At 59.8% G+C, this 27,585-nt stretch overlaps 1 protein-coding gene across 4 annotated transcripts in view; it reads right to left on the bottom strand.

Annotated features, from left to right (window-relative positions):
- The window catches only part of SMARCD3 (SWI/SNF related BAF chromatin remodeling complex subunit D3), a 32,966-nt gene extending 5,381 nt beyond the window's left edge, over positions 1-27,585 (bottom strand). For 2 of the 4 annotated variants that reach the window (XM_081147913.1, XM_081147915.1), the window contains exons 1-3: positions 27,512-27,585; positions 25,707-25,847; positions 1,141-1,352 (exon numbers count right to left, since the gene is read on the bottom strand). In XM_081147913.1, the coding sequence (XP_081004039.1) occupies positions 1,141-1,352; positions 25,707-25,745 (251 nt within the window). In that variant the 5' untranslated portion in view covers positions 25,746-25,847; positions 27,512-27,585. Of the gene's footprint in view, positions 1-1,140; positions 1,353-4,206; positions 4,776-25,706; positions 25,848-27,511 lie in introns of those variants that run through there. The other 2 variants (XM_081147914.1, XM_081147912.1) reach the window with 2 other exon arrangements.

The raw sequence follows: 27,585 nt of genomic DNA, 5'->3' as shown, positions 1-27,585 counted from the left end.
GGGGGGACATTCTCCTGTGGGACGTAACTTCTGGGTGGAATTGGGCTGCTCCTGATCCACTAGCTGCTTCTGACTCCCAAAAGCACCCCAGAAAATCCTGGGCGAGTTGAGATTAGAGCCCAGCCTAACGGATGGCTCTATACTGCCCCCATGTGGTGTTCTCAACCACTGCCCCTCCCTGTCCAAAAATCTATTCTGAGGCCAGGCAAGCAGCTTGAGTGAAAGGTCTGACTTGTTTTGAACAAAGTATCTATGTGAAACTCTCCATTGATACAAAATAAATCAGGGATTTGTTAACTATATAACAAGGTGACTCACTCTGCAAAAGAATTCGTTGTAGGGTTCCTACAAACGAAATTTTCCTTGACGTGTAAAAAATGTTTAATAATGAGGTAAAATCCCTATTACACATTTTACAGGACCCCATCTGGTGAGCAAAGGGAAGCATGTGTGTTTGGCTAGGTAGTGAAACCCAAAGGGGCATCTCTCTTGTCAGGCACCAGCAGGGGCTTTGGGGATGCCACCAGCTGGCCCCAACAGGGAAATGGGCTGGCGCCTGGTGGCTTGGGGGCAGACCCGGTCCAGGGGACCGATTATGACGGCTCTCCAACCTCTGAGTGCGTAAGAATCACCTGAGAGCAGCACTGGGCCGAAGACACCCCACCCCACCCCCACCCCCACGGGGCAAATGCCCAAGCTACTCTCACCCTCACCCCACCCCACCCCACCCCCCAAACAGGGATTCAGATTTCCAAGATCTGGTTTGGGGCTTTGAAACAGTCAAGCCAGGGAATTCTGGGGAAGGTGCGCCGGACAACCACACTTTGAGAAACACAGTCCCAAAGCTCTGCTCTCAGTCCTTCTGCCAGCACCCCCCCCACACCCCCCACACCCCCAATCCCCAAGACGGAGGCATCATCCAGAAACAGGGAACAAGGGCTGGAGCACTTGACAACGAGAAGGGCGCGACGGCTGCGGCTCGTCTACGGTGGGCACACAAAGGAACCAGAGCAGTGCCCCCTCGGCCACCTCTCCAGAGGGCATCCCTCCCAGGACGGCTCGCCGCCTGCCGAGCGCTCCTCCCCGCCCCTGCCCACCCCGTCCCTGCGGCCCGCCCCCTCCGCGCTGGGCCCCACTCACCTGCGGCTCCGCGCGGGGGCGGTGGGCACCGGCTGGCCCTGGCTCTGGGCCTGGCTCTGGCCGGGCGGGGGCGCTGCTCGCTTGCGGGCGGGCTCCATGCCCGCGGGGGCCAGGCCGGGTCGCACGGCGGGGCTGCCCATGTACGGGGAGCCCGGGGGGCCCATGGGCGCCCCCTGGTGGGGCATCCGGGCTCCAGACGGCATCCCGGGGCGCTGGGTTGGGGGTGGGGGTGGGGGACGGGGGTGAAGCAGAAACAGGCGCCCGCCGGTCAGACCGGGGCCGGGCTCCAGGCGTGGTGAGCCGCGTCTCCCCCGCCCCAAACCCCCGCCGGTGACCCCGCGGCAGCCGGAGCGAACGAGGGTGGGAGGGGCAGGGGCGCGGAACCGCGCGGCGTTGGCAGAGGGGGCTTCGCGCGTCGCTGCAGGAAGCTAACTGAAGCCAGGCAACTGCGCGGGGGCATCGCCAGCTTCGGATTTGCGGGAGGTACCGCGACAATGAATATTCATGGCGCCTTTCAACCTCTTCAAAGGATGTGCACGCGCCCAGGCTCCCCTGAAAGGCAGACCGCGAGGGTCCTTCCATCCCCACTTGACAGATGAGGCAACCGCGGCTCCAGGAGAAAAGCGACCTAGCCAAGGTCACACAGCTCCTCCCGGCAAAGGCGGCGCCGAGCAGCGGGGTCCGGCTTCCCCGAGGTCGGGGGCTGAGCTCCCCGCTGGGCCTCCTGCAGGCCCCTCTTCCCATTCATTCCCCGGTTCCTGCGCAGTCCTGCCTGGCACTCGCCCCTCCCCCACCCACCCCCTCTTCTCTCTGGGGCCCTGCTTTTGACCCCCTCAGCCCCAACGTCTACCCCCTTCCAAACTTCCATTCCTGGGGGCTACGCTGACTCCGCCCACCTCCCTAATTTGCTCTCAAGGTGAAGGCAACCAGGGAGGCTGAGGTCAAACCCCATCAGGATGCTCTGATTGGGGGGGGGGGGAGCCTGCTGTAGGTGGGCAGCCCAGAGGGCTTGGGTAAGGTCAGAAACAGCACACATTTCCTCTTACATTCATCTTTCCTTCCGGTCGGCCTGAATCACCAGGGACGGTCTCATGGTACAGGCCTCCTGTACTTCCCACCCCACCCCAGCGAGGTCACAGTCGGGGTTCAAAGGGGGCGATGGAGAGATGAGGGAGGGGTATTCCCTTGACACTCTCCAGGTGCTCAGGCGGGATGCAGGTGAGATGCAAATGCACCAAGCGAAGTGTCCCACGGACTTTTTAAACCCCACTCGTCCAGATTCCAGAAGAGATTGGGGAGGGCCGGAGGGGTTGTAACGCGGAGGCTGAGTGGGATGGGGACTGGGAGTAGGAGAGCAGGAGGAACTCTAGAGAGCCAGGGATGCAGCCCCAGGGCCCGGTTATCATTTAAATACTACCACTTTACCCCCAGGAGTGCAGCTGCCCCCGGGCACAAGGAGGAGCCCTGCCCCCCAGCTTGGTGGATCCCTCCTAACTGCCAACTCTCCCTCCAGCCCAGCACTGTGTCTAACCCTAACCCCCAGCCAGCCAGCTGTCTCCGTCCATCTCTTCCCACAGTGAAACCTGCCTGTCCATGTGTCTGCCTCCCCCACCCACCTGACCCTGTCACTCACTCCTCCAGGGTGACGGCCCAGAATGGAGCCCAGGCCGGCCATCCATTCCCCACCAGCACAGATGGGGCTCTGGGAGCGGGGCTCACAACCACTCAAAAACTGAAGCTCTAAGTTCACCAAATTAAAAAAAAAAAAAAGAAATCCACAAGTGTAGCCTTTCTCCCTCCTCAATGGGTTTTTTCAAGGGGACTCCCCCAAACAGCAAGGTTAGGGCTGGTAACTCCGCTGACCATCACAAGCACCCCTGGGAAGTTATCCCAGAGATCCGGGCTGGAGGACAGTCTACCCCAAGGAAGCCCATTTTCCTTATGAGCTACTCTCCCATTTATCAAGGTCAGTAATACTTGCTGATCTGCTAAAGAGGCCCCAGAGAGCTGTGGTGGCCACCAGGGCCACACACACACACACACACACACACACCCGCCCCCTGTGAAGGGCCAAGATTCTAGGGACTCTGGCCTCCCTCGCTGAGAACATGCCTTCCCTGGGGTCAGAACCAAATTTGGCCATGGTAAACCTGACTGCTTCTTCCGTCCCCGGCTCCAACCCCAGCACCCACCCCAAGTTCTGGAGCCCCCTGCCTCTCCCATCCATCTGCCCTCCACACCTGTCCCAACCTGGCCCCTGCTGCCTCAGCCTGAGGCTCCCATGGCCCTCAGGTGGCCCTGGGCTCCCTGGGGCTCCCGGTGTGCCTCCCAAGCCTGCTCTTGGCAGGGCACCACCGCCCTGCCCCTTTGGCCTCTAGGCCTCACTCCCTGACTCCAGCCCTCCCTTCACACCTTTGAGGCATTAAGGACATCAGCTATTTGGCGGCCGAGCCTGCCAAGGGGATCCTCAGACCCCTTAATTTGGGGTCTGCCTGACCCTGATGGCAGAGGCCACCAGCAGAGCCCCAGAAAGCCCTCCTGATGGGATGCAGAGGCTGTTCGGCCAGAGAGCTTCCCGCTCCCGGTGCCTCCAGGGGTCACCTGCTCCCCGCTCCCAGAGACACCATCGGAGAGACACTCTGGCAACCCGGGGACCAGGCAGCCCAGCCCATGCCGGGTCCCCCACCCCCACCCCACCCCCACCCCCCAGGGCAGGGGGCACCCCTGGGCCCACAGCGCGAAAGCACGGAAGAAAACGTGTCTGGCACACAGGGGGACCCCCCCCGCTCGGGAGGGGGACAGTCCCCAAGTCCCACCCCCAGCCCCTGACATGAGCCCAGGCAAACGCCTCCCTGCTTCCCGCCCGGGCGCCCATCCCCGGCCGGCCGGCCGCCTGGCGACGTGTTCGGGCGCCCGCGCGCCCGCGCGCTCCCGGGGCCGGGCGGCGGGCCGTGGCGCCCCCTCTCGCCGGTGGGGGAGCGGGCGCCCCCCCGGCCCTCGCGGCCGGCCCTCCATTCAGCCCGAGCCAGCCAGCTCGCCCTCCCCCGCGAACTTTCCCCCACTCACCACCCCATGGACCAGAAACTCAAAAAGTTTGCTTTTCGTGGCTTTGCGCGCCCCTCCGGCAACTTCGTCCGCGGCCATCGGGGTGGGCTCGGCGGCTCCTCGCACTCTCTCTCTCTCTCTCTTCCTCTTTCTTTCCCTTTTCTGCCTTTTTTTTCCTCCAACTCTCCCCTCCGAGTCCTGCTGGGCGCTCTCACACTTCTACTCGAGCGGAGTGGGGAGGGGGCCCCTTCAGGGCTGCCCTGACGGCCCACGGCCCACGCCGCCGCCGCCCGCCCGCCGCCGCCGCCGCCGCCGCCGCCGCGGCTGCCGCATTCCTGCGCTGATAAGACAGAAATAGTCCGGCGGCCCGGGGTCTGCCTGCGGACTCGGCGGGGACAGACCAGCCTGCCTGTCCAACCCTCGCTGTCCAAACAGCGCAGATAAGCGGCCGGGCGCGCCGGCAAAGCGCGGCTCCCGGGCGCTGGGCGAGCGGGCACTGCCGCCTTGGCCGCCCGAGGGCCGCGGGAGGCGGCGCGGGGAGGGGGGGCGCGAGGGGAGGTGGCGGGGGGCTCGCCGGCCACCCGGCTCTCGCCACAAATAGTTTCTCGGTTAGGGAATCCGCCGGCAGGGCCAGGCAGGGAACAGTCAGTTCCAACTTTCCCCCAAGTGGCTCCTGCTGCATGTCTGAGGCCCTCTCCCCAGAGACCTGGCAGGCCAAGTAGGGAAACATTCGCGGGGAGGAATGGGGGGGCGGGGGGGAGGCCGAGCCGGGACGAGGCCTTCCTCCTGCGCCCGCGCCCGCGCCCGCGCCCGGCGGCCGCGGTGGGTGTGCCGGGGAGGCGGTGTCCCTCTGCGCCCGCGGATGTGTGCGCCCTTGTCTGCCCGCGAGTGTGTCTGCTGCGCCCTGGTGTGGGCACGGCGGGGCGGGGGCGGGGGCGGGGGGTGGGGGTGTTTATGTGCGTGCACAGACACATGCCTTCTCTGTGGGCCTCCCTCCGCGGGCGCCGCGGGTGCGAGTGCGCGCGTGCGGGCGCGCGGGTGGCAGGACCTGGCCTGTGTCTCCCAGCTCCTGTGTGAGTCTATTTCTGGGTCTGTGAGTCTTTGTCTCTATGTGTGAAAGTGAGGGCAATAGGGGATGTATTTTGGAAAGAGGGAGGTGGATCGGGCTCCTGAGAACAGGAAAACTGTGGGGGAAGGCAAGGCGCTGGGGTGGGTGCTGGTGGATGGATGGATGGGGAGAGAGAATGGGGCAAGCAGGGCCTGCTGGCTTTGGAATGGGGTGCGGGGGGGGGACTCAGAGCAGCTGGGGCTGCTGGGTATGGGAGAGCCAACCTCAAGACCCCAGAGAGAGCAGGGGTAGCTGAGGAGTGTGGGGGAGCGCCAGAAGGCCGGCGCGGTGGCAGCTGGCGGCCCCGGCGTTAAGGAGGGACAGGAAATAGGAGGGGCCAGTCCCGAGATCCACGGGCCGGGAGCCCCGGCCCCGCCCATGTCCCCAAAGACCACACCCCTCTCTCCTCCTTCTGAAGCGAGAGCCCATGGGTTATGGGACCACAGTGGGTCAAGTTTATAGGCCTCCTGGGGCTGCCCGGTCAGAATCCAGGTGAGGCGGGTGGGTGGGCAATTTGTTGGAAAACTTATGTGAAGTTGGGCCCTCCAGCTCCAGCATTGCACTGGCCCTCGACCCTTCATCACGCCTTCAGAGGTCAGGACAAAGAACCGTGGCAGTATTCTGCATGGGGAGCCTCTTCTGACCGCACCCCGGTTTCCCTTGGGCCCTTGGGTGCTCCTGGGCCATTTGGGGACCCACTGCCAATCCCCTGAAAGGCCAGGGAGGACATGTGGTCCATGATGTCCCTCCTCTACCCAGGGCTTAGCTAGGGATCTAGAGACCCCCTTCCTACCAAATCTCTACCCAGGTTTCACCCCAGACTCAGACCCACAGAGACTGGGCCCTGGGGGTGGGGAGGGGATGAGTGGGTGGTTCCAATAGGCCACGAAGGCAGCCACAGGCATCCTGGGGAGGCGATCTCTCCAGCCCGTTCACTAACGTCTAACACCCCTCGCTCATTCCCATTTCTATGTCTCTGCTCCTGATGTTCTTTGCCTGGAATGCCTTCCACCTCCTGTCTGCCTGTTCAGATCACAGTCATCCTCTAAAGCCCAGCTGGGGCCCCACCTCCCCCCAGAAGCCTTCCCTGGTCCCACTCTGTGTACACGGACCTTTCTCTGCTCCGAACGTCATTGCCATCTACCCTGTGCCATGAATTGGCACTGGGCTGACTAAGGTGTGAGGTGCCCTGTGCTTCATGGGTGTTAGGTTTGGCTTCTCAAACAGGCTGTAGTGCCCCCGAGGTCAGGGACTGGCTTTAAGTCCCATCTTCCCCCACTGCAGGGGCACAGAGACTCCACATGACCAAACGCCTGCTAACACGGGCAACCAACCACCCACAGCTCAGTGGCCAGTGGACAGAACTCATAGTCGGCCACTTACCTGAAGGTGAGGGTCACCATGGGATGGGCACCCCCACTCTCTGTGGGTGCTTCTAGCATGGACATGTCAAACCACAGGCCTTGGAGGTTCTAGGGAACTGGGTAAGGGGTAGACCCCTCTAGGCTTGGTGGGAAGCACACAGTTTGCCATTCTTGGAGAGGCCTTTTGCAAAAAGACAACAGCCGAGGGGTGGGTGGGTGGAAGCCCCAGCTTAAGCAGCTGGGCAGTTTGACGTGGGAAGGCTCAGCACTTGTGAGGATGCTTGGTCTTGGTCTTGGTGGCACAGGTTGCAGGAGGGGGTTAGACCAAGGGCTGTGGTGGAGCCAAGGAGCTGGTATCACTCAAGTCCATCCATAACTCTCTCCTGGGCCCACCCAGGACCAGGGCCTCCCCCTGCAGCCATCCCCTGGGGGATGGATATCCTTAAGCTGCATAGAATGCATACATGCCCCGCCCCACACTCCACACACACACACACACACGAATGCAAACACCAGGCGACAGGAGCCACAGGGATCTGCACTTGCGAGCACACCTTAACCGACTCCACCTCCCACTCACAAGGCCAGATTCACAAGGCCCCCGCCCGCAGACGCGTTTGCATGCGACCTCTGCAGGGGCGACCCTAGAAGCGCCCACACAAGCCGAGCCCTTCAGGCCAGAGGCGCCAGTGTGGGTGCCCGGCCAGCACGCCCACGTCACAAAGGCCAGCATCCCCGACCGCTCAGCTCCCCAAAGGGCTGCCCAGCAGCGCCCCGCCGCCGCCCCCCGCCGGGTGGGAAGGGGCCAGGGAAAGCCCGCATTCCCGCGGGCAGGGGCGCTTTCCCCTCGGCCCCTCGGCCCGGGCCGACGGGGCGCGCGCGCGGCCGGGTGGAGCGCGGCCGCTCGGCCGCCCGCAGCCGGAGTCCCCCCTGCCGTCCCCCCATCTCTCCTTCCCTCGCCGCCGAAGCGCCACCAGCACCAAATGGCAAAGCGCCGCTCCCCGCGCGGGGAGGGATGCGCGGCGGCCCCGGGACCGGCTCGGCGGGGCCCCCACCGCGCCCGGCGCCCGGGGAACGTCCCGGCCCGCGGCCGCCCGCCCCGGCTCCCGCCCGCACGGGCCCGGGCGGCGGCGGAGGCTCGGCCGGAGCCGGGCCGGGCATGCGCACTGCGGCCTCCCTCCCGGTGAAGGTCAGCCCGGGGCCTAGCTGCAGGACTCGGGGCGGCGGGGGCGGGATGCGGGGCGGGGGCGGGGGGCTTAACTCCTTCCCGCCGGGGCTGCGGCCCGGGCCCCAGCCCACCCTCCCCATGAGCGGGACCCTGCCCGGGGGGAGGGGGCGGAGGGGGGAGTCAGGGGGAGGGGGAGGGGGAGGGGAGCTGGGAGGGGGGAGGGAGGGAGGCCGGGGGAACAAAGGAAAGCGGGCTGAAGGGAGAGGTCTCTTTCTGCAGCATCTTTCCCCGCGACCCCCTGCAATAAAGCTTCCCTTAGCAGAATGGCATTGTCCTGGCGGGTTGGGGTGTGTGTGTGTGTGTGTGTGTGTGTGTGTGTGTGAGTGAGAGAGAGAGAGAATGAAGTGAGACCACCACGGGGAGCTCTCAGCCAGAGGACCCCCCATTTCAGTGTTCTGGGCCATGGGCCATTCCTAAACCCAGCCCCCACTTTCCCCCCCCTGCTCACTAAACCCCAGAGCAAGCCAGGGGCCCAGAGGCTGCTCTGCCCCAGCCTACCTGCCTGGCCTAAGTCCCAGGCCCCCAGGGAACCCTAGCTAGGCCGTGGGTCCAGGCCCAGCCCCCAGAGAGAAGTGGAAGACAGTCTGCCCCTTAACCCTCACCTCTGAAGAGGGGCTTCCTGTGGCAGCAGACAGGACATTGGCAGAGGAGACCGTGGGCATGGTGGCACAGTCCTGCACCTCCCCTCCTCCCCCCCCCCCACTTCCCAGGCCAGAGCAAGGCAGCTGGGGGTACCTCTCTTCATGCTAGAATGTTTCTGGGCCCAAGACCCTCTGCTACTATTGGGGGGGGGGTCTGTCTCTCAGTGAGACTTCGCCTTTTTGTGTCAGGTTTGCTAACACACACAAGAGAGACAAATATGATAGAAGCAGGGGAAAGAAAAAGAAAAAGGGACACCAGAATATTTGTGTGACCTTGGGCAAGTCACTGTCCCTCAGCCTCCTCAGGAATAAGAGAAAGGCCCTCCTGCCCTGAAATCCAATGATTCCATAAGACAGACAGAGGGACCAAGGCAGACAGACGGGAAGGAGAGGGAGACAGCCCAGAGAAGCTAGACCGTGCCAAGGCCGGGGGTGCTGCTAACCCAAAGTGAAGCCAGGTCCCTGACACACACACACACCTCAGTGGAGCCCTCACCGCTAAGCTGGCCGCTTCCCTGGAGCAGGGCGAGGCCTTGCCTTGCGGTCCCCCACGGGGCCTGCACAGTAAGAATGTGTGGGATAAAGGTTAATCGGATGAGTGAGTCCTTCCTCTCTTTGCCCCAGTGGGTTTCCTCAGTTTGTGGGGGCTCCGTGACCCCCACCCTGCCCCTCACACACGGTGAGTGCAAACATCTGGATGCTGAGACTGCCGGTCACGGGAGGAGAGAAGAGCTGAGGCTCTGGGCCCTGAGTATGCGCGGCCCAGAGGGAAGGCACTTTTTGGATTCAGTTAGTTTTCTCTCCCTTCGTGGCCACCATGCTTTAGGGGGTCTCTTGTAACAGTTCACGCCCAGCAGCTTGTGGCTCTGTGCCAAGAGGAGGTGCACTGGCCTGGCCCCCATTACAGCAAGGATGGGGTTGGTCCTGAGGGATGCTCTAACAGCCCGGCCCCCTCCTGCAGCCAATGAGGTGGAAACAGCGTGGCTCTGCCAGGTGGGGCAGCAGGGACGGTTCCGCAGGAACATCCTCGCTCCTGGACCAGCTAGATTCCAGGCAAATGCAAGGGGGAACCGCCTTCTCAGCAGTCAAAGGTTGTCAAGACGACAGAAAGCAGCTGCCCCTCCCCTCTGTCTCCTCCCTGAGGCCAGGGGCCTACATCATCCATCCACAGCTGGGGAAACCCACCCATCCTCACAAGACCCTCTGTCTCTAGCTGAAGCCATCCCTCCAGCCCTGCTTCTGCCATCTCCCAAATGATTGAGGCTCCTGGGAGTCCCCCACCCCTCTTTATGTCCCAAGCATCCTGCCCCACCTTCAGATCTATCACCAGATGCTGCTCCAGTCCTCACTTTCTTCACTGCCTGGGGAGCTGGGGACCAGATTCAGGTGGCAGCCTGGTGACTTCCTGTGGACACCCAGCTCTGCTCATGGCTGGCGATGTGGTCCTGGGAAGGCTACCTCCTCCCCATGCACTGTGTCCTCATGCCCAGACCTCCAAGAAGGCCAGGAGGGCCTTGGCTGGCATGGCCCGGGAAGGACAGAGAGTTGCCGCCCATCACCAGGCCTCAAGCGTGGACCCTGGCTCCCTGCTCTCCCTGGGCTGGGAAGACCCTTGGTGGCACTTCCTAACCAGTGTCAGGACAATGTCCTGGTGACTGAACATCCTACCCCTCACACTGGAAAACTTCTGAGACCTCAGCTACTGCTCCAACCAGGTGGTCAGAGGGATTTCTGCCACCCACTACCTCCTGAGGGCTGGGATGTCACCTGAGGGAGAAAAACAGGATAGAGAAAAGATTCACCTGCATTTCCTTGAAGACAGTTTTGGGGAGATTAAGCCAAATGGCAGTAGGCAGTGGAATGTATAGATAAAACACCCATGGAAGCAGCCCAGGGACCTGGCCCCCAGTTGCCTTTAGCTCTGCCTGGAGTCAAGAGTAAGCGCTGCTCCCAGGGTCTGAAATGCACTTTCTCCTCTGCATTGATGGGGCCCCCGGAGCCCTGCCCTCTCCCATCCTCACCCAACACTCTGCCTCTCCACCTGGTCCACCTCGGGGGCACCTGCCTTACTGTGCCATAGAAAACCCCAAAACCCCAGACTCCCCTCGACTCTTGCACGCTTGGCTCCATAAGGCTCAATGTGCCCCGTCTTCTGCTCCCCTCTCCCGCCAACCTGAGGCCTTCCACTCCGTGGTCTGTCATAAGTAAAATGTCCAATCCACTCGGCCACTGCTGTGAACATCCATTTAGCTTTCCTGCAACAGAAGCTCGGCTCCCCGCCCCCAAGGATATTTTTCCCAGACCCCTCCCCCACTGAGCTCGAGGTGGTGGAGGACCCCTCCTTGCCCATGGCAGCTGCTTCCAGGCCCCTGGCTTTGCCTCTTACCCCACACTTCCTGGGGCTTCCAGCTCCCGGCTCACTGTCACTCCCACCATTGTGGCTCCCTGTCCTCCTCTGGCTGCTTTTCAGATCCTCTGGTCTTGGTTCCTTGGCCACCTCACCTCCAGTGATCCCCGCCGTCCCTCAGCCACTCACATCAGGGTCACCTTTTGTACCTTTCAGTCCAGCCACTGCAGCCCCCACCCCAATATCTGTCTCAAGCGCCCACTCTCTGACCACTCTGTCCAGTACCCTGGCCCCCCAAGCCCAGGCCTCCATTGGACCCTCTGGTCCATTTCTCTGACCTGCATCCCTCATCTCAACGACACCTGTATATAGACTCTCTTCTTTCAAATTATAGTAACATAAAAGTTACCATTTTAAACTCCCTTGTGGCCCGGCCGGACGTGGCTCAGCAGTTGAACATCAACCTAGGACCCAGGCGATCGGGGTTTGATTCCCGGTCAGGGCACATGCCCAGGTTGTGGGCTTGATCAATGACTCTCTCATCATTCATGTTTCTATCTCTCTCTCTCTCTCTCTCCCTCTCCTTTCCTCTCTCTGAAATCAATAAAGATATATCTTTAAAAAAAATAAAAATAAACTCCCTTGTGTACATTCTTTTTTTAAAAGAAAATCCTCACCCAAGGATTTTTTCCCATTGCTTTTCAGAGAGAGATAGAGAGAGAGAAACATCGATGTGAGAGGGACACGTGGACTGGTTGCCTCCCACACTTGCCCCAACTGGGGCTGGGGATCGAGCCCACAACCAAGGTACATGCCCTTAGATCAGAATCGAACCCGGGACTCTTCATTTCGTGGGCCTACACTTTAACCACTGAGCCAAACTGGATAGGGCTTTTTTTTTTTTTTAATCTTTAAAAAAAAATTTTTTTAATTGATTTCAGAGAGAGGAAGGGAGAGGGAGAGATAGAAACATCAATAATGATGAGAGTCATTAATTGGCTGCCTCCAGCATGCCCCCTACTGGGAATCAAACCGTGACCTCCTGGTTCATGGGTCCATGCTCAACCACTGAGCCACACCCGCAGGGCCCTTGAGTATATTCTTGACTCAAGAGTTAAATCCAGCCCGGCCGGGTGTGGCTCAGCGGTTGAGCGTCGACCTAGGATCCAGGTGATCGGGGTTCGATTCCCGGTGAGGGCACATGCCGGGGTTGCGGGCTCGATCAATGACTCTCTCATCATTGATGTTTCTATCTCTCTCTCTCCCTCTCCTTTCCTTTCTCTGAAATCAATAAAGATATATTTAAAAAAAAAAAAAAAGAGTTAAATCCAGCTTCACCAACTCCTGCCCGGCACCTGGCACCTGACTGGTCACCCCCCTGCCCCGGACCTGGTCTCACTGTTACCTCAGCAGCACAGACTTCAGCGGCCTCGTGCCCCGCGGCCATCCCTGGCCCACTCACTTCCTTTCCTGGCCCCACTCCCACAGGAGTTTTCCTCTTTCTCCCCCCTCCTCCCTCCCAGCTGATACCTTGCTTCTTGCTCCACTGAGAAAATGAAAGAAACTTCCAGAGACCCCCACCCACCTCCCACCTCCCGTCAGCTCTCCCCTGTTCTTACAGCAGTTATCTGTGCTCTGGCCCAGAGCTGCCCCCCCCCCCCCCGGTATTCTGGCTCCTGTCCCCTCTCATGCCCACCAGGATGTTGCTCCAGCAATTCCCCCCCACACCATCAGATGGTCAGCTCTCCCCTCATTTCCGGAGGCCTCCGGGCCATCTCCCCATCGGCCCATCCCATCGGTCACTGCCCAGTTGCAACAAAACTTCTCAAAAGACTTGTCCCCAGTCGCTGTTGTTGCCTCCCCCCAATCCCAATCCTTTCCGGCACACGTCCTACTCACTGCTCCACCGGAAAGGCTCCTGTTGGGGCCACCAATGAGCTCTGTGTGGCCAAACGCCACCCTCAGTCTCAGGCACCATCTCGCTGAAGCGGCTGCCTCATGCCACACAGCCGGCCACTGTCTCCCCTTGGAAACACTCTCTGCCCTTGGCCCGAGGGCGCGCCCTCCCTGGGTTTCCCTCGGGCACCCCCTGCTCCCCCTCTCACCTCCTGGGCTGTCCAGCTCATCTTCCCGCTCAGTGTGGGGGCGCTTCGGGCCCAGGCCTTGGTCTTCTCCACTGTCACGTCCTTGGTGACCTCATCCAGTGTCATAGCCTTAAAGACCACCTATATATATGTTGACACCTACCAATGTTTTCCTCCCGCGAGTCCCTCCTCCCAACACTCAGACTCGGTCCTGCACTTGTCTGCTCACGACATCTCCACCTCCGCATCCCCACAACGAAACGCCCGCGCTCTGCCCACCAACCTTGGAGTGACCCTGGAATCCCGTCTTCCTCTCACGTCCCACATCCAACCGGAAGGCAAGTCCTGTTGGCTCTGGACCCAGAGTCCAACCCCTCCTCACCTCTCCCTGCTTCCACCGGGTCCAGTCCGTGAACAGTGAATAACTTGCTTCCAACTGGCCCCAACAGTCTATTCTCAGTGTGGCAACCAGTGGTCCCTTAAAAGGGGGAATCAGATGACTTCACTTCTCTGCTTGAAACTCTCCCAAGGGCCCCCATCTTATCCCAGTAAGGACCGAGGTCCTGCGGGTCCCAGCACCCAGTCCTCCCCTCCTGCCACTCTGGTCCGTGCCCCAGCCTCCGGCCTCTCGTGGTTCCTCAGACACTCCAGGCCCTCGGCCGCCCTGGGGCTGTGTTCCCTCTGCCCAGAAGGCTCTTCTGCACGGCTAACTCTCTCATCTCCCTGACGTCTTTGTCCAAACGTCTGCTTCTCAATGGGCACAGTCTGTCCACACTGTTAAAAACTGCAGCGTTCCCTCCCCTCCGCGATCCTCTCTGATTCCGCTCGTCTCCCCGTGGGGCTGCGGCCTTCCGCCGTCTGTATCACCGGCTGACTTACGATGTTAGTGTTTAACTCCTCTCTCCCCCGGGTTGAATGGAAGCTCCAAAAAGGCAGGGATCTTTCTGTCTTGTTCACGAATAGATAGGGAGTAGCTGGCACACGGCAGAGCCCGAGATCCCTCGGAGATAGGGAGAGCCCAGGCCAAGTCAGTGCAGGATTTCCGGCGTGCTTCCAGGTGACAGGAACACAATCTGTGCTCGTGTCATGGGAGGATTCACAGCAATAACAGCATCTTAGGTCTGAGCAGGACTTTCCTGCTAGCCAAGCGCTTTCATCCCGACAGAGACCCTATCGGGTGGTGATGGCCTCGGCGGGGGGCGGGGGGTGGGGGGTGGGGTCAGGGTCCTATTCTAAAGATAAGGGAAAAGGGCCCTAAGAAGCCACGCGACTTGCCAAAAGTCACTGTGCTGTTGCGGGGTGGGGCTGGGACTGCAAATCTGTCTTCCAACCTCAAGGTCCCTGGGTTTTCACCTTCATCCCAAGCCACCTCCCTGACGTCTCCATGTGGAATGCCTGCCAGCTGGCAATAGCCACACACACACACACACACACACACACACAGGCCCCTCCGCTTCCCCAAACACCTGCCTTTTAAAGAAGAAAACCAAGATCCCCAGAGGCCTGTGCATTTCTTTCTCTTGAATCCTTACCCAAGGATATTTTTCCAGGTTTTTGCTTTTTTAGAAAGAGTGGAGGAGAGGGGGAAGGGGGACAGAGAGAGAGAGAAACATGGATGTGAGACAGACACATGGGTTGGTTGCCTCCCGCACTTGCCCTGACCGGGGCTGGGGAGCGAGCCTGCAACCAAGGGACGTGCCCTTGACCAGAAATCGAACCTGCACCCCTCCTCAACCTGGCCAGAGGAAGGTAGGAGAAGTGATGTGAGCAGAGGCAAGAGGCTCTGTCTGTGCCCAGAGGACCAAAGATTTCTCGGGGAACCAGGCAAAGTCTGTGGGGCCCTGCTGGTTTGGCTCAGTGGTTGAGTGTCAACCCATGAACCAGTAGGTCATGGTTTGATTCCTGGTCAGGGCACATGCCTGGGGTGCAGGCTCCATCCCCAGCAGGGGGCGTGCAGGAGGCAGCCGATCAATGACTCTCTCTCATCATTGATGTTTCTCTCTCTCTCTCCCTTCCCCTTCCTCTGAAATCAATAAAAGCATGTTAAAAAAAAAAAAAAAAAAAAAGTCTGGGACTGAGAGGAGATGGGCCTGCAGGGCCTGTCTGTGATCAAGGATTTCATGAAGCCGGGCCCAGCCTCTCCTGTGTCCCCACACAGCACACCTTATAAGTCAGCACACAGTTCTTACTCTTGGGCCCTAACAGTGTGGCGACAGCCAAGAAACCCCATAAAGATTCACTGTGGAGCGGCCAGGAGAGGAGACGGGGGAAGGGGTGTGCTTGGGGCCTGGACTTGCTAGGCGTGCCACCCCTGGTCTCCACAAACCTTTATAAAAAGGGCCCTTGGTGCCCTGCCCACCTGTATAAGGACATCCCACTCTGGGTGGTCTCTGGCCCTTCCCTGACCCCGTGTCTTTGCTCCCAGATCTAGGCTCTTGCCTTGGATATTGCCCCAGCCTGTCTCGGCCCAGGGCTGTGACAATGGGCCCTTCCTGCCCTGCCCATTACTCCAGTCCTCCTGCGGTCCTGTCCTTCCCCAGGCCCTGAACCCCCTGCCCTGGATAGGGTCTCTGCAGGTCTGTGGTGTGACAGCTCTGAGCTTGGACTTGAGGACAAGGCTTCTACAGTCCTCTTGGCACTGTTGACATCTTGGGCTGGATGATTCTTTTTTTGTGGAGGTTGTGTCATGCATTATATGATGTTAGGGGCATCCCTGGTCTCTAGCCAGTAACTTCCACCATCACCCCCCCACCCCTCTAGTGTGACAAACAAAAAGTATCTCCAGACACTGTCCTTTGTCCCTGGAGGGTGACTGCTCAGGGCTGAGGACCACTGTCCCAGAGTCAGTCAGTGGTGGGTTCATGCCTGGCTCAGCTACTGAGGACCACGACCTTGTACCAGTTACCTGACCTGTCTAAGCCTCATGTTCCCCATTTGCAAGCCAGGCAGCCCCACACCTGCCTCACAGGTGGATGGGAGGGTCACGGTGAGGTCGTGTGTGCAGAATTCGGCACAGTGGCAGGGGCAGGGACAAAGTAAACAATTATGAGCGCTCCCTGCTCTTGCTGGGTCCCTAATCCCCACAGGCTCGGCTGTCACTACGGTGCTCACTTCTAGGTCCCGGTGGTCCTGCTGTGGACCAGCCCTCAGCTAGGGGGGCAGTGCAACCAGGGAGCCCCCATACCCCTGCAGCCGCAGGGGTCACAAAGGCCACGAAGGGTACCTGGGAGGGGTCGGCCAGGTGATTATTCAGTGGTGAATTATGGTGGCTCTGGGGGCCTGCTGGGGAGTCTGGGTTCTACCCAAACCACCAGAAGCTTCCGTGAGCAGAGAATGGCCATCAGTATGCAGACTGGACCTGGCATGGGAGACCTGCGTTTGCAGCCCAGAAACTCAGTAAGGGCTGCAGGAGAGGCAGGAAAGGGAGAGGGTTCAGGAGCCACCACAGCAACTCAACTGGATTTAAATCTAAGAAGAATCTGTAAGGCCACTTGTTGGCCTCAGGGAGCCGAGGTTTGGGAGCTGCTGATGGAGGCAGGCACCTGGAGGAAAAGCAGGGCCTCCCCCTGCACCGTCCCTTCCCGCCTCTGCCTTCCCTTTCCCACGTTTAATGAGCACCTACTAAGCGACTGTACTGTGAGAAGTGCTGCTGATTCACATACTAGACACAACTTCAGCCCTGGGGACACACAGCTGGACCAGAGCGGGGCTGAGGCCTCCACATGCGGGCGATGCGGGGAGCTTATACCGGCTCCCATCTGCAGGCCGCAGCTCTAGTGTGAGGTAGAGAGGAGCAAAGGACCAGCGTGTCCCAGCCCAGAGCCCTGGGCACGTGCTAGTGAAGAAGGTCTCTCATGGTGAAGCCAGCAGCTGTAGCCTTGCTGAGACTTCTGGCGAGACTTCTGGTAGCCATGGGCTTGTTGCCATGTGGCACCTGACTGAATGTCACAGTATCCGTGGCACAGAAAGGAAGGAGGCCCCCTCTGGCTCCATGCAGTCCCATGAGGGGAAAGCTAGAGCCAGGTGAGGAGCCTGTGTTCCAGATGCCAGGGGCCCCAGGGACTCCACAGTGGCAGGGAGTCCAACTATCCCCTGGGGCCTTGGTTCTTCCTGTGCCAGGTGTAACCCAGGGTCACCCCTCCTGGAGGTTCCAGCCATCTAGAGCTCATCTCTCTCCTGCATAAGACAGGCCTTCCAGTGCTGAAGGCAGTGATCACTGTCCCCCTGCTATGGGCTCAACTGTGCCCTCCCCCCCAAAGTAATTTGTTGGGGTCCTAACCCACAGGACCTCAGAACGTGACCTTATTTGGAGATGTGGTCTTTACAGAGGGCATCACATTAAGATGAGGTCACTAGGGCGGCTCTAATCCAACATGACTGGTGTCATTATGAAATAGGGGACATTTGGACACAGAGATTGACACAAAGAGAGGAAAGATGATGTGAGGAGACATGGGAGAAGATGGCCATCTCCCCGCCAAGGAGACAGGCCCTCCCCACAGGTCCTTCCTCACCGCCCCCAGAAGGAACCGACCTCCTGACACCTCGATCTCAGGCTTCTGGCTTCCAGACCGTGAGGAAATGCATCCCTGTTGTTTCAGTCCCACCCCCCTCTGTCTGCGGTATTTTGTGGCAGCCCTAGGTGCTAATCCACCCCCAACACTGCTCTTCACTGTCTCTAGGCTGGTCTACATGTGACCTGCTGGCCAGTCCACGGCCGTCCATTCCGCCTCGTGCTCTCTAAGCACAAGACAGGGAAGAGCCGGCCCAGAAGACCCGAGTCTGAGTCTTTACGTCACCCCCATGGACAAGAGGACAGCAATGTGAAGTCAGGCCCACCTGTCTGAGCCTCAGTCTCTTCATCTTTAAAATGGGTATACCATCATCTCACATGTCTCACTGGGTTACTGGCAACAGCAAAACAGTAATGAGAGGACATGCGAAAATTCTCTTTAGGCCACAGAGGACTGAATAAAGTCACCACTGCTATTTAATGGATCACTCTTTGGCAACCATCCTTCCCACTTGGACTTGTATGGAACTCACTGTCGGTTAAACCTCAATTCTCTTTCTACTCCGACTGCGCCAAAGCATGTCTCCCCATCCCATTCTTAGAGGTGCCTTTGTGGACTCAAGAACAGACACTTATATTTACTCCTGTTCATATCATCTTGTAAGCCTTAGCCCATTATTCTGGCTTGAGAGCTTTTGAATCTCAATTTCATTATCCAATATATTTACCGTCCTTCCCAGCTGTGCGTCATTCATAAGTCCAGTAAGCATGACCTTCTCTCTTCATCCAGGTCTTTGCTGAAGATATTGAAAGAGAACAGGCAACGGGACAAAGCTCCGGGTCCAGACAATCTACCCTCTTTGGGCTTAGTCTTCAACTGGCAGTAAATTTACTCCATCATAGGAATACCCAGTTCCATGCTGGAGTGTCATGTGGTAGTTTAAAATCAGGCATGGTGGAAGTATTTACACCACGGGAATTGGCAAACAATACAGATCAGAGCTTAATCCCCACCCCCCTTCCCAGCCTGTGAAGAGCCAGTTGTTGGGTATTTACCCACATACCACTGCAACCAGCCCACATGTATGTGCCAAACTCAAGATACTGGGGAAGACTGTCAAACACCAAATCAACATGTACATCTTTACAGAGCTTCACAGCCTACAAAACAGTTCAATATTCATTATATAATCTGGCTCTTTCAACATCCCAGGCAGTGAAAGGGCAGGATACTACTATACCCATTTTAAAAATAAGGGACACAAGGTCAATGATTGACACTACAGAGCCAGACAATGAACTAGTGTAGAAGGTAGGGCCACGGCCCTGGGTTTAAACACGGACAGGCTGAGAGGAGGGCTCCACAGCAGCCACCCTGCCCTTGCCACCAGCAGCACATCATTGTGGATTAACAAGCGATGCTTCTCAAAATGGGGTCCCTGGCCGATACTTGGGAGGGGTCCTCATGTTTTGACAGGCTCTTCACATTTTGTTGGTAGTTCATTGATGACGAGAGACTACCCAAAGTGACAGCAACTCTAGATGCAATGTTGCTCAAACTGAGGCCCACAGAGGCATGGGGGCCCTCAGGTTCTTGGGGGTGAGAAGCCGGGGCCTGCTGGATGGAAGACATGACAGGGGATGGGTGATGGCGTGAGGGACGTTCAAGGTGGATGCTACAAACTGGGCAAGGCAGATGGCTCTCGCTTAGCCCACACAGTGCCTTAAACACCCTTAGACACTGTAAAAATGGGCAGGTTTCACATAACAAACCAGATTTCCAGAGTCTCTTACGAAACGGGAAATCTGGCTGCATAGGCCCACCAAGACCTTAGAAAAGTCAGATGGAGGTGCAGCAGGGCTGCCCCTTTTTGAAGGGCCGAGAGCTCTCCGATTCCCCCTCCTCCCCATTCCCTATTTCAGGGGCCATGAACTCTAATGCCCCAAGGGGCCCGGGAATTAATGTAAATCAGCGGCCTGGGCTTTGAGCACCCGAACAATTAGCCCTTGACCTTGGGTCTCAGTGCCGGAGGTACAGGGCCTGGCCGCTTCCACCTGGGTGTGGGTCGTGGCACAGCTCTCAGGGCCGGATGTGGTAGAGAGCCAGCTGGGACTCTTGCCCTGACCATTGGGAGGTCATTTAACTTCTCTGCCTCAGTTTCTCATCTTAAAAGTGATGACAAGAATAATGGCATTTACCTTATAGTGTTGCAGTGAGGATAAATCACTTAAACCATGAAAAGTTCTAAAAACAGTCCCTAAATTTGCCAGGAGCCCTCCCTCAGCACTGGCTGCTGTTATTCTGACCCCGTGTCCTTCATTCGCTCTGTTCCCGCCTGCAGGCGGCTGCTCTGGTCTCAGGTGCTGCTGAGGAAGTCAGGTGTGGGCAGTGGGGAAGGGGCAGTTGTGGGGGGGGGTCTTGACAAGTGGAACTATTGTCTACTGAACAGGCAAACTTTTGAAAGGATTTCTAGGACAGGGTTTTCACCCGAAGGGAGAGGCCAGGGGGAGAGAGGGTAAGGGGCGGTAAAGTAGAGGCTCAGAGGGGAAACTGAGGCAAGAAAAAACAAAAGCAAGATGATGCTGGGGGGTAGGATTTGTGACAAAGCCAGATCTCAGCTTCTCCCCCGTCTACTCAGGCCGCCACCCGCAGGAACCTCCCCTCCTCCTGTAGCAGCTCCTCAGAGCCACCCACCGGAGTCCCTGCTGATGATCCAGCGCTGAAACCAGTCAGATATGTTCACAGCCCAGAGAAAGGGGGACCATGGGGCTCTCTCCTGGCCCCTCGTGCCGGCTCACTTTATTTTCCCTTCCAAATAAAACTTTATTAGAGGCAAAAAGTGAGGCCTCTTAAATATTCAGATTCAGGCTGGATGGAGAGCTGCTGGCTGGGAAGATGGGCTAGAGTTTATAAGACGACTGCACCTGAGTTCACGGGTATGGGACAGGGACACTGCACCTGAGTTCACAGGCATGGGACAGGGACACTGCACCTGAGTTCACGGGTATGGGACAGGGACACTGCACCTGAGTTCACAGGCATGGGACAGGGAGACCGCACCTGAGTTCACGGGTATGGGGCAGGGAGACCGCACCTGAGTTCATAGGCATGGGACAGGGACACTGCACCTGAGTTCACGGGTATGGGACAGGGACACTGCACCTGAGTTCACGGGCATGGGACAGGGACACTGCACCTGAGTTCACGGGTATGGGGCAGGGACACTGCACCTGAGTTCACGGGCATGGGACAGGGACACTGCACCTGAGTTCACGGGTATGGGGCAGGGACACTGCACCTGAGTTCACGGGTATGGGACCAGGGAGGAGGCACATTTTGGCTGGTGGGAGGAAGCCCCAGGAGCTCCTCACTGACCCCAGGCCTTTATGAGCTAATGGTTGGGCCTGGAACCAAGGGGGTCACTGGTCACTGATAGAGTCATGTCCGGGGTCTACAGATAACACCTGGGGCTGGAGCAGCACTGAGCACCGCATCTTAGCCCGGCATTGAGGAGGGCATTCCTGACATCCACCGCACATCCACCAGTACTCAGCACCCACTGGATCCTTATAGAAGGGGCGCTAAGTGCCACCTTGCAGAGGGGACCCTGGAGGCCTGAATAAATCCAAAGGCTGACACCACTGGCAGCCCTGCCCCCTCCAGCCGGCTCTCCCCAGTGGGCACCGAGGTCATAAGCAGCCTGCACATGCCCCCAGGTAGGCACATCTGAAGCAGCCAGAGCTGGATGTTCCCGAGAGCAGATGCAGAGAGTGTGGGACGACTGTCTCCAAATGTCCAGAGGCGGACAAATGTCATGGGAGCAGAAATATTCTCTGAACGGCAAGACCAAGGTCCCTGGGAGGGAGCAGCTCCCTCAGCACAAGAACCGAGGATGGACTGAACTTCAGAACAGGGTGAACCAGTCCTGTGGGGGAAGGGCCTCTGGGTGGGGACAAGAGCACCTGGATGGAGCCTCTCAGGTGTCAGCAGGTCAAGGTGGGCAGGCAAGAAAGGCCCCCCCATTGGGTCATGGGGGTGTAGAGAGGGAATGGCCAACAGATAAAGGGATGGCAGGCTCATTTCAGGATCAGCTGTCAGGGCCACCTCCTTTCTCCCCCGACTGCCTCATTTATTTGCTAAGAAATCATTTTCTGTACTGTGCTGAAGAAGACGGATGTGGTCTGTGCCGTTAAGGAGCTCTACGATGCAATATTTAAATTTCTGGTACATAAGAAGGTGGGGCTGACTTTACACTAATCGAGGAGGGAGAGTGTCTCTGGAAGGAGTGGCATTTAAGTCAAGCCTCGAAAAATGAGCATCATTAGGCAGGTGAGGGGAGCTGGAAAAGTGTTGCTGGCAGAGGGAACAGAATGGGCGAAGGCTCTGAGCGAGGGCAGGCGCTTGAAGGCCACGAGGACGTGGAGGACGGAATGGGCCTGGTCTGTGTTGCAGGAGGCGCATTCTGGATGTGCCTGGTGGGCTGGGGCAGGGCGGGGGGGGGGGGACAGGCTGAGTGTGGGGCACCAGTTAGGGGGCTAACTCCGCGGTCCGGGTGGAAGACAACAGTGGATGGACAAGGGTGGTGATGCGGGAAATAAGCAGATGGAATTTAGACGCGTCTAGGAAATAAAATCAAATAAACAAATGAGGTGATTGTTCCGAAGGAGAGAGAAGGAAGGGGTGGGGTCAGAGGTCACTCCCAGGTCTGGACTGTCAGCAATGTGGCCGACCCCACCCCCACTGCAGAGGGGACCCCCGGGCCCTTGCGTTCATGTGTTCACAGAAAGCGTCTACTCCATCCTTCTGAAGAGAAGACTCTGGAAAAATCCTCTGCCGCCTCTCCCTCCCTCCCCCGCTCTTCCCCCTTGGGTGGGGCGCTGGCTGATGCAGTGGTGGGGGTCTGACACCTACTGGCCAAGTTCCTCTCCTGGGTGGGGGGAAGGTGAATTGAGGCCCTCCCTGCCTTTCCCTTAAGGGCAAGTCTGCCAGCTCCTCCTGTTCCCAGGCCCCACAGGAGCAAACCCAGGTCTGCGTCTGGGCCTCAGATTTCCTTCAGTCCAGCTTTCCCCACAGTAACGCTGATAAACCCCTGCACCCGTGCCTGCTTCTCAGGGGGTTCAGGACCTGGGGGGTAAGGCAGGTGCGGGGGGCCCTCCCTCCACCCGAGCTCACCTGTTGGGCACGTGCGTGGGTGGAGGCCCCGACTCTCCTGCGAGGATATTACCCTTACCCCAGGAATGTGGCTACGTAATTCCCGGCTCGAAACAAGCCTTCCTGCTGCCTGATATTTATCGGAAACGCTGTTGTAAATATTAACAGGGAGGATTTCCTGAAGGCAGGCAATGCCTCCAGTTTTTCCAAATTTTATCGTTGGATTGAACACGATCAGCAGTATTTCTGTGGCTGCCCAGCTTGTGTGGGTCCTTACCTCAACCTAGGAAACTGTCCTGGTGTTGTTGACATCACTTAACTTTGCCACCCAGTGTCCCCTTCATGTCATCACACAGGGGTCTCAGGGCAGAAATCGCAGTGTTTCTGAACAAGCGGTTTGATGTCTGTCGTATGAGCAGCGTGAACCACGTGGCTGCTCTTGTTCCGCAGGTGGGAGGGGCCCCGGGGCCTCTCTGAGTGTCACACACTAAGCTCATTTGGCCATACGTTTCCCCCTCCCTGTATTCCCAGTGTCCCAGTTTCTTCCCTGTACATGTCTCTGCAAACCACCTCCAACACGACCTAGAATAAGGTGGGGCATCCTCTCCCTCCCTCCCAAGCACTGGTCCCCACTCCCAGCCCAGAACGCTCTGCGGCTGGAGAGAAGCTGACATGGAGTGAGGCCACGTTCTCAAATTCCAGTCAAGGCACCAGGGGGGACGTGTTCATAGACAGACTCAACTTTTCCTGTGGGTTTGGGTCACAAAGAAATCGGTTTCACAGCTTGGGCAGCAAATCAAGAGGTGGGCTGGGCTGAGAGCAACTCTCCTCCAGTAGGGTCCCCGAGGGTCGGCACAGGCCTCACTCTGGGGGACACAGCCCCACAAAGTGTCCCTTAGCTGAGCGCCTACCAGAAGCAGGCTGACCCCACTGGTGCAACAACTCAAGAGAGCAGAATCCAGCCGAACCTGAAGGCCCCCTCCTGTGACCCCCCCTCCTGGCGACACCTCCAGCTCATTACCTGCAACACTCCACAGCTCCCTGACAATGAGCTTCACTGTAATCACACTAGGACGCACCGGGGAAGGAGGGGGAGGACAGCCCCAGCTGTGTGCCTGGTCTGGACAGACCCAGCTCGCTAGCTCCAGGCTCACCAGCATCCCGGTGAGAGCACGTGCCCAAGCCGCCAGGCGTCCAGGCCGACTCCACGCCCGCCACTGCTATGTTGACTGAAGGCCAATTTAGGTTAACGTGACTCTAAAACTGCCAGAAACTTCCCCTAGAACCTCACCCCTCACACCTTCACCACGTGGGCAGATTGGGCTCCTGACTCCCTGGGAATCCCAGATAAACTTCAGATCCCCCTCAGGACCGGGGCCACCTGGGGACCAGGTGTCAGCAGGCTGTCCACACCACCAGGCCCCCCAGCCTCCCAGACTTCTCAGGCCTCCCCAATGTCCACCCTCAGGCCAGGCTGGAGACAGTGGGAGTCACCTGCCTGCTGCTGGGGAGCCCCTCAGGGCTTCGCCTAGGGCACCCCAAATCAGCGGCAACATAAGAGGCCTTAACGGATGGAGACCTGACTCTGGTGTGTCTCCTGGCACCTCAGCTGCCTCAGGCCGTGGGGCAGTGGACGGGCCTCTGTTTGGGGGCCTTGGCTTTCCTGCCCCTCCCTGCCTTTGTTTCCGAGGTGACCAGCAGCAGGTGCCTGTGTTCACTGCCACCCAATGCTGCCCCACCCTCTGGCCAGCCAGCAGCCAAGTGGCCTGCACGGCCCAGCCACAGGGGTGGGGGCAGAGAGGAGCAGGGCCGCCCACCCCCGCCACCACCCTCAGAGCAGCCCCACCAGGAGGGCGAGTTCCCTGCAGCTTTGAGGAAGGAGCACCTGAGAAAGGCAGCCTCATTCAGCCTGCCCTTGACCCCGGCACCGGCCCACCAGCCCTCCTGTTCTCCGAAAGGCCACCTCGAATTGCCATCCAGGGCCTTCCCCACACGTGTCCCTCCTCAGAGCCCTGAGGGCTGAACCATCACCTGTGGGATGTCCTGAGTCACCTCCTCCTGCTGGGCCTGGGTCCCACAGCACCCAGCCTGGTGCCGCCAGTGAGGCAGCCAGAGTGCCAGGTGGGACTGGGCAGGAGGAGCACAGACCAGACTGCAGGCTTCAGCCCAGCTCCAGTCCCTCCCCACAGGTAACTGGGGCCCTCACGCAGGTGGCCTTTCCACCCGGTGCCTCAGCGCATCCTTCTGGACCAGGGGGACCCACATGGGACTAGCCAGGCCATCCTGTCACTCTGCCACGGGGAGCCTTGGGAGGGTCCAGTTCATGTGCAGTGGGCACCTCTGGGCACCTCTGAGTCTCAGGCCTGCCTAGTGGCCGTGCAGGGCTGCTTCCCCACAAGGCCACACCACAGGCTTCCACCTCTGCCCCCCTCCTCCCTGCTAACAACAACCCCCTGCTGGGGTCCTGGAAGGCTTCGAGACATTTGCCATAGCACGTTTGGGGTTAGGTTCCTGGAGGCGGTTAAACCGGGGTCAGCAGGTTCCCCAGCAGACGGAGCACACGTGTGCACAGGGGTGTGTGTTTGGGTATATGGGGAAGCGTGTGTGTGCCCAGTGTGTGTGTACATGGGAAGTGCATGTGCACATGGGGTATGTGTGTACACACATGGGGAAGGATGCGTGTGCATGTGGGGGTGCGTGTGCACAGGGGGTGTGCAGACATGCATGGGGCAGGGGAGAGGAGGCGTGTGTCTGGGCGTCTGTCCGTGGGGAGAAGTGGAAGGAGCCACAGCCACAGAGCATTTTCACATGAACCAAAATCATGGCCTCGGGCCTGTTCCTCCCTGGCTCCAGCTGGCTCTGAGAGGCAGGATCCAGGGATATAAGAGGTGAGGTGGGGGGGGGTCCGTGGGGCATGGACAGAGGCTCCAGCGGTGGGAGGGCTGGGAAGAGCCAGTGCCATGGGTCTGGCTGGGCCAGAAGTGCCCAGAGGGGGCCATGAAGTGTGACCGGAGGCCGAAGGCAGGCAACTCTCAGTGGGGCCCCAGGGCTCCTGCTCCCAGGTGTGGGCAAGGCAGAGCTTACCTGTACCACGGCAGGTGGGTGCTGAAGGCCTGGAGTCATAGGTGGCAGGGTCCTGCAGCAGGGCAGTCATCCAGTGCCCCCTCGGTGCCCGGGCCCAGAGCCCACCACGCCTGCAGCTCCAAGCGCCATTCTGAGGGGGATCTGAAAGGAGAGGCCCGTGGGAGGGCGGCCAGACCCTGGGCCCCGAGGCTGGTTCAGTGGGCCTCAGGAGATCGGGAAGACACCTGAGGGGGCCACTGGTGGGCCAGCTCCTGACAGGAGGTGACCAGGGCTGAGGCGGCAGGTGACAGCCAGCCTGGGCTGTGGCACACGGAAGAGCATGGGTGGGAGCCGTGTGTGTGACACTGGATCCCACAGGACAGAGCCAGGACAGAGCAGAGGACCCAGCAGGGCCCAGGCTCCTGCAGGGACAGAAGTTCTAGGGACTTGGTAACAGGTGTGGGAGAGAGCCAGCCCCTGGAGGTGAAGGACGTGACTGTCAGGCCAGGATGGGAACCTTCTGGTCGTCCCCAGGGGCGTCCCAAGGGAACTGTAGGTGTGGCAGGCAGGCAGGCAGCCCTCTCCCCTCCCCGTGGGCATGCCCTCCTGGGTGCGCCCTGTGGGCCCCGGCTGGGGGCCGGGCTCAGCGCTGAAGCCCCCAGGCCGACGGTGGGGCTGAGGAGAGGGCGGTGCTATAGGTAGGGGTCCAGGGTCACGTGTCGGGGCTGGCGGCCAGGGGCCAACTCTGGGAAGGGTGAGGAGGGCGGGGAGGCCGTGTGGAGGCAATGCCAACAGGGGAGGTTACCAGCCAGATTGGGGGAGGTGCCCTGTAGGAAGGTGGGGGACAGAGAAACACCTGGATGGGAGAGAGGTGTACAGGCAGGGGGACACCAGGTGGAGACAGGGGAGGTGCTGGGCAGGGGCGGAGGGAAGGTCCAGGCAGGGGAAGGAGGGGAGGTGCCAGGCAGGGGGGAGGAGGGGAGGTGCCAGGCAGGGGGGGGAGGGGAGGTGCCAGGCAGGGGGGGGAGGGGAGGTGCCAGGCAGGGCGGGGAGGGGAGGTGCCAGGCAGGGGAGAGGAGGGGAGGTGCCAGGCAGGGGGGGAGGGGAGGTGCCAGGCAGGGCGGGGAGGGGAGGTGCCAGGCAGGGGAGAGGAGGGGAGGTGCCAGGCAGGGGGGGAGGGGAGGTACCAGGCAGGGGTGTGTGGTAGAGAGCAAGGTTGCCAGGCAGGAGCTGAATGGGAAAGTGCCAGGCAGAGGGGAGGTGACGGGTGATGAGGGGGAGTAGGTGCAAGACGGTGGTGGAGGAGGGAGGGTGCCAGACTGGAGGGAGGAGAGGAAGGTACCAGGCAGCAGGGTGCCAGGCAAAGGGAAGGGGGGGATGGAAAGGTACCAGGCAGGGATGAGGAGGGGAAGTACCAGGGAGCAGGGCGGATGGAAGTCTGCCAGTCTTGGAAGAGGTGCAAGATGGGGGGGCAGGAGAAAGGGGTACCAGGCTGAGGCCAGGGGTGCCAGGCAGGGGAAAGGGGGAGGGAGAGAGAGAACCAGGAGTGGGGGAGATATCAGGAAAGGAGGGGGAAGATTCCAGGCAGAGAGAAGGGGGATGCCAGGTGAGGGGAAGGTGCCAGGCAAGGGATAGAGCGGAGATGCCAGCAAGGGGGAAGAGGGATGCCAGGCATGGAGAAGGGATGCCAGGCAGGCGGGGGGAGGGGGAGGGATGCCAGGCAGGAGGAGGGTGATGCCAGCGGAGGCAAGCCGGGTGCTGCCAGGCAGGGAGGGCGGGGCGGCTGCTCCGCCGAGGGCCGGGGGCGCGCGGCGCGGGTCGCTCACCTGCTCCCCCGGGACCCCGGCCCGAGCGCGGCCGCCCGCTCCCGGCTCTGCGCTCGGCTCGGCCCGGCGCCTGC

This window comes from Miniopterus schreibersii (genome assembly GCF_964146895.1).
Source record: "Miniopterus schreibersii genome assembly, chromosome: 9".
Classification (NCBI taxonomy): domain Eukaryota; kingdom Metazoa; phylum Chordata; class Mammalia; order Chiroptera; family Miniopteridae; genus Miniopterus; species Miniopterus schreibersii.
Note: the sequence above shows the minus strand (reverse complement) of the source record. Positions and strands in the feature narration are given on the sequence as shown.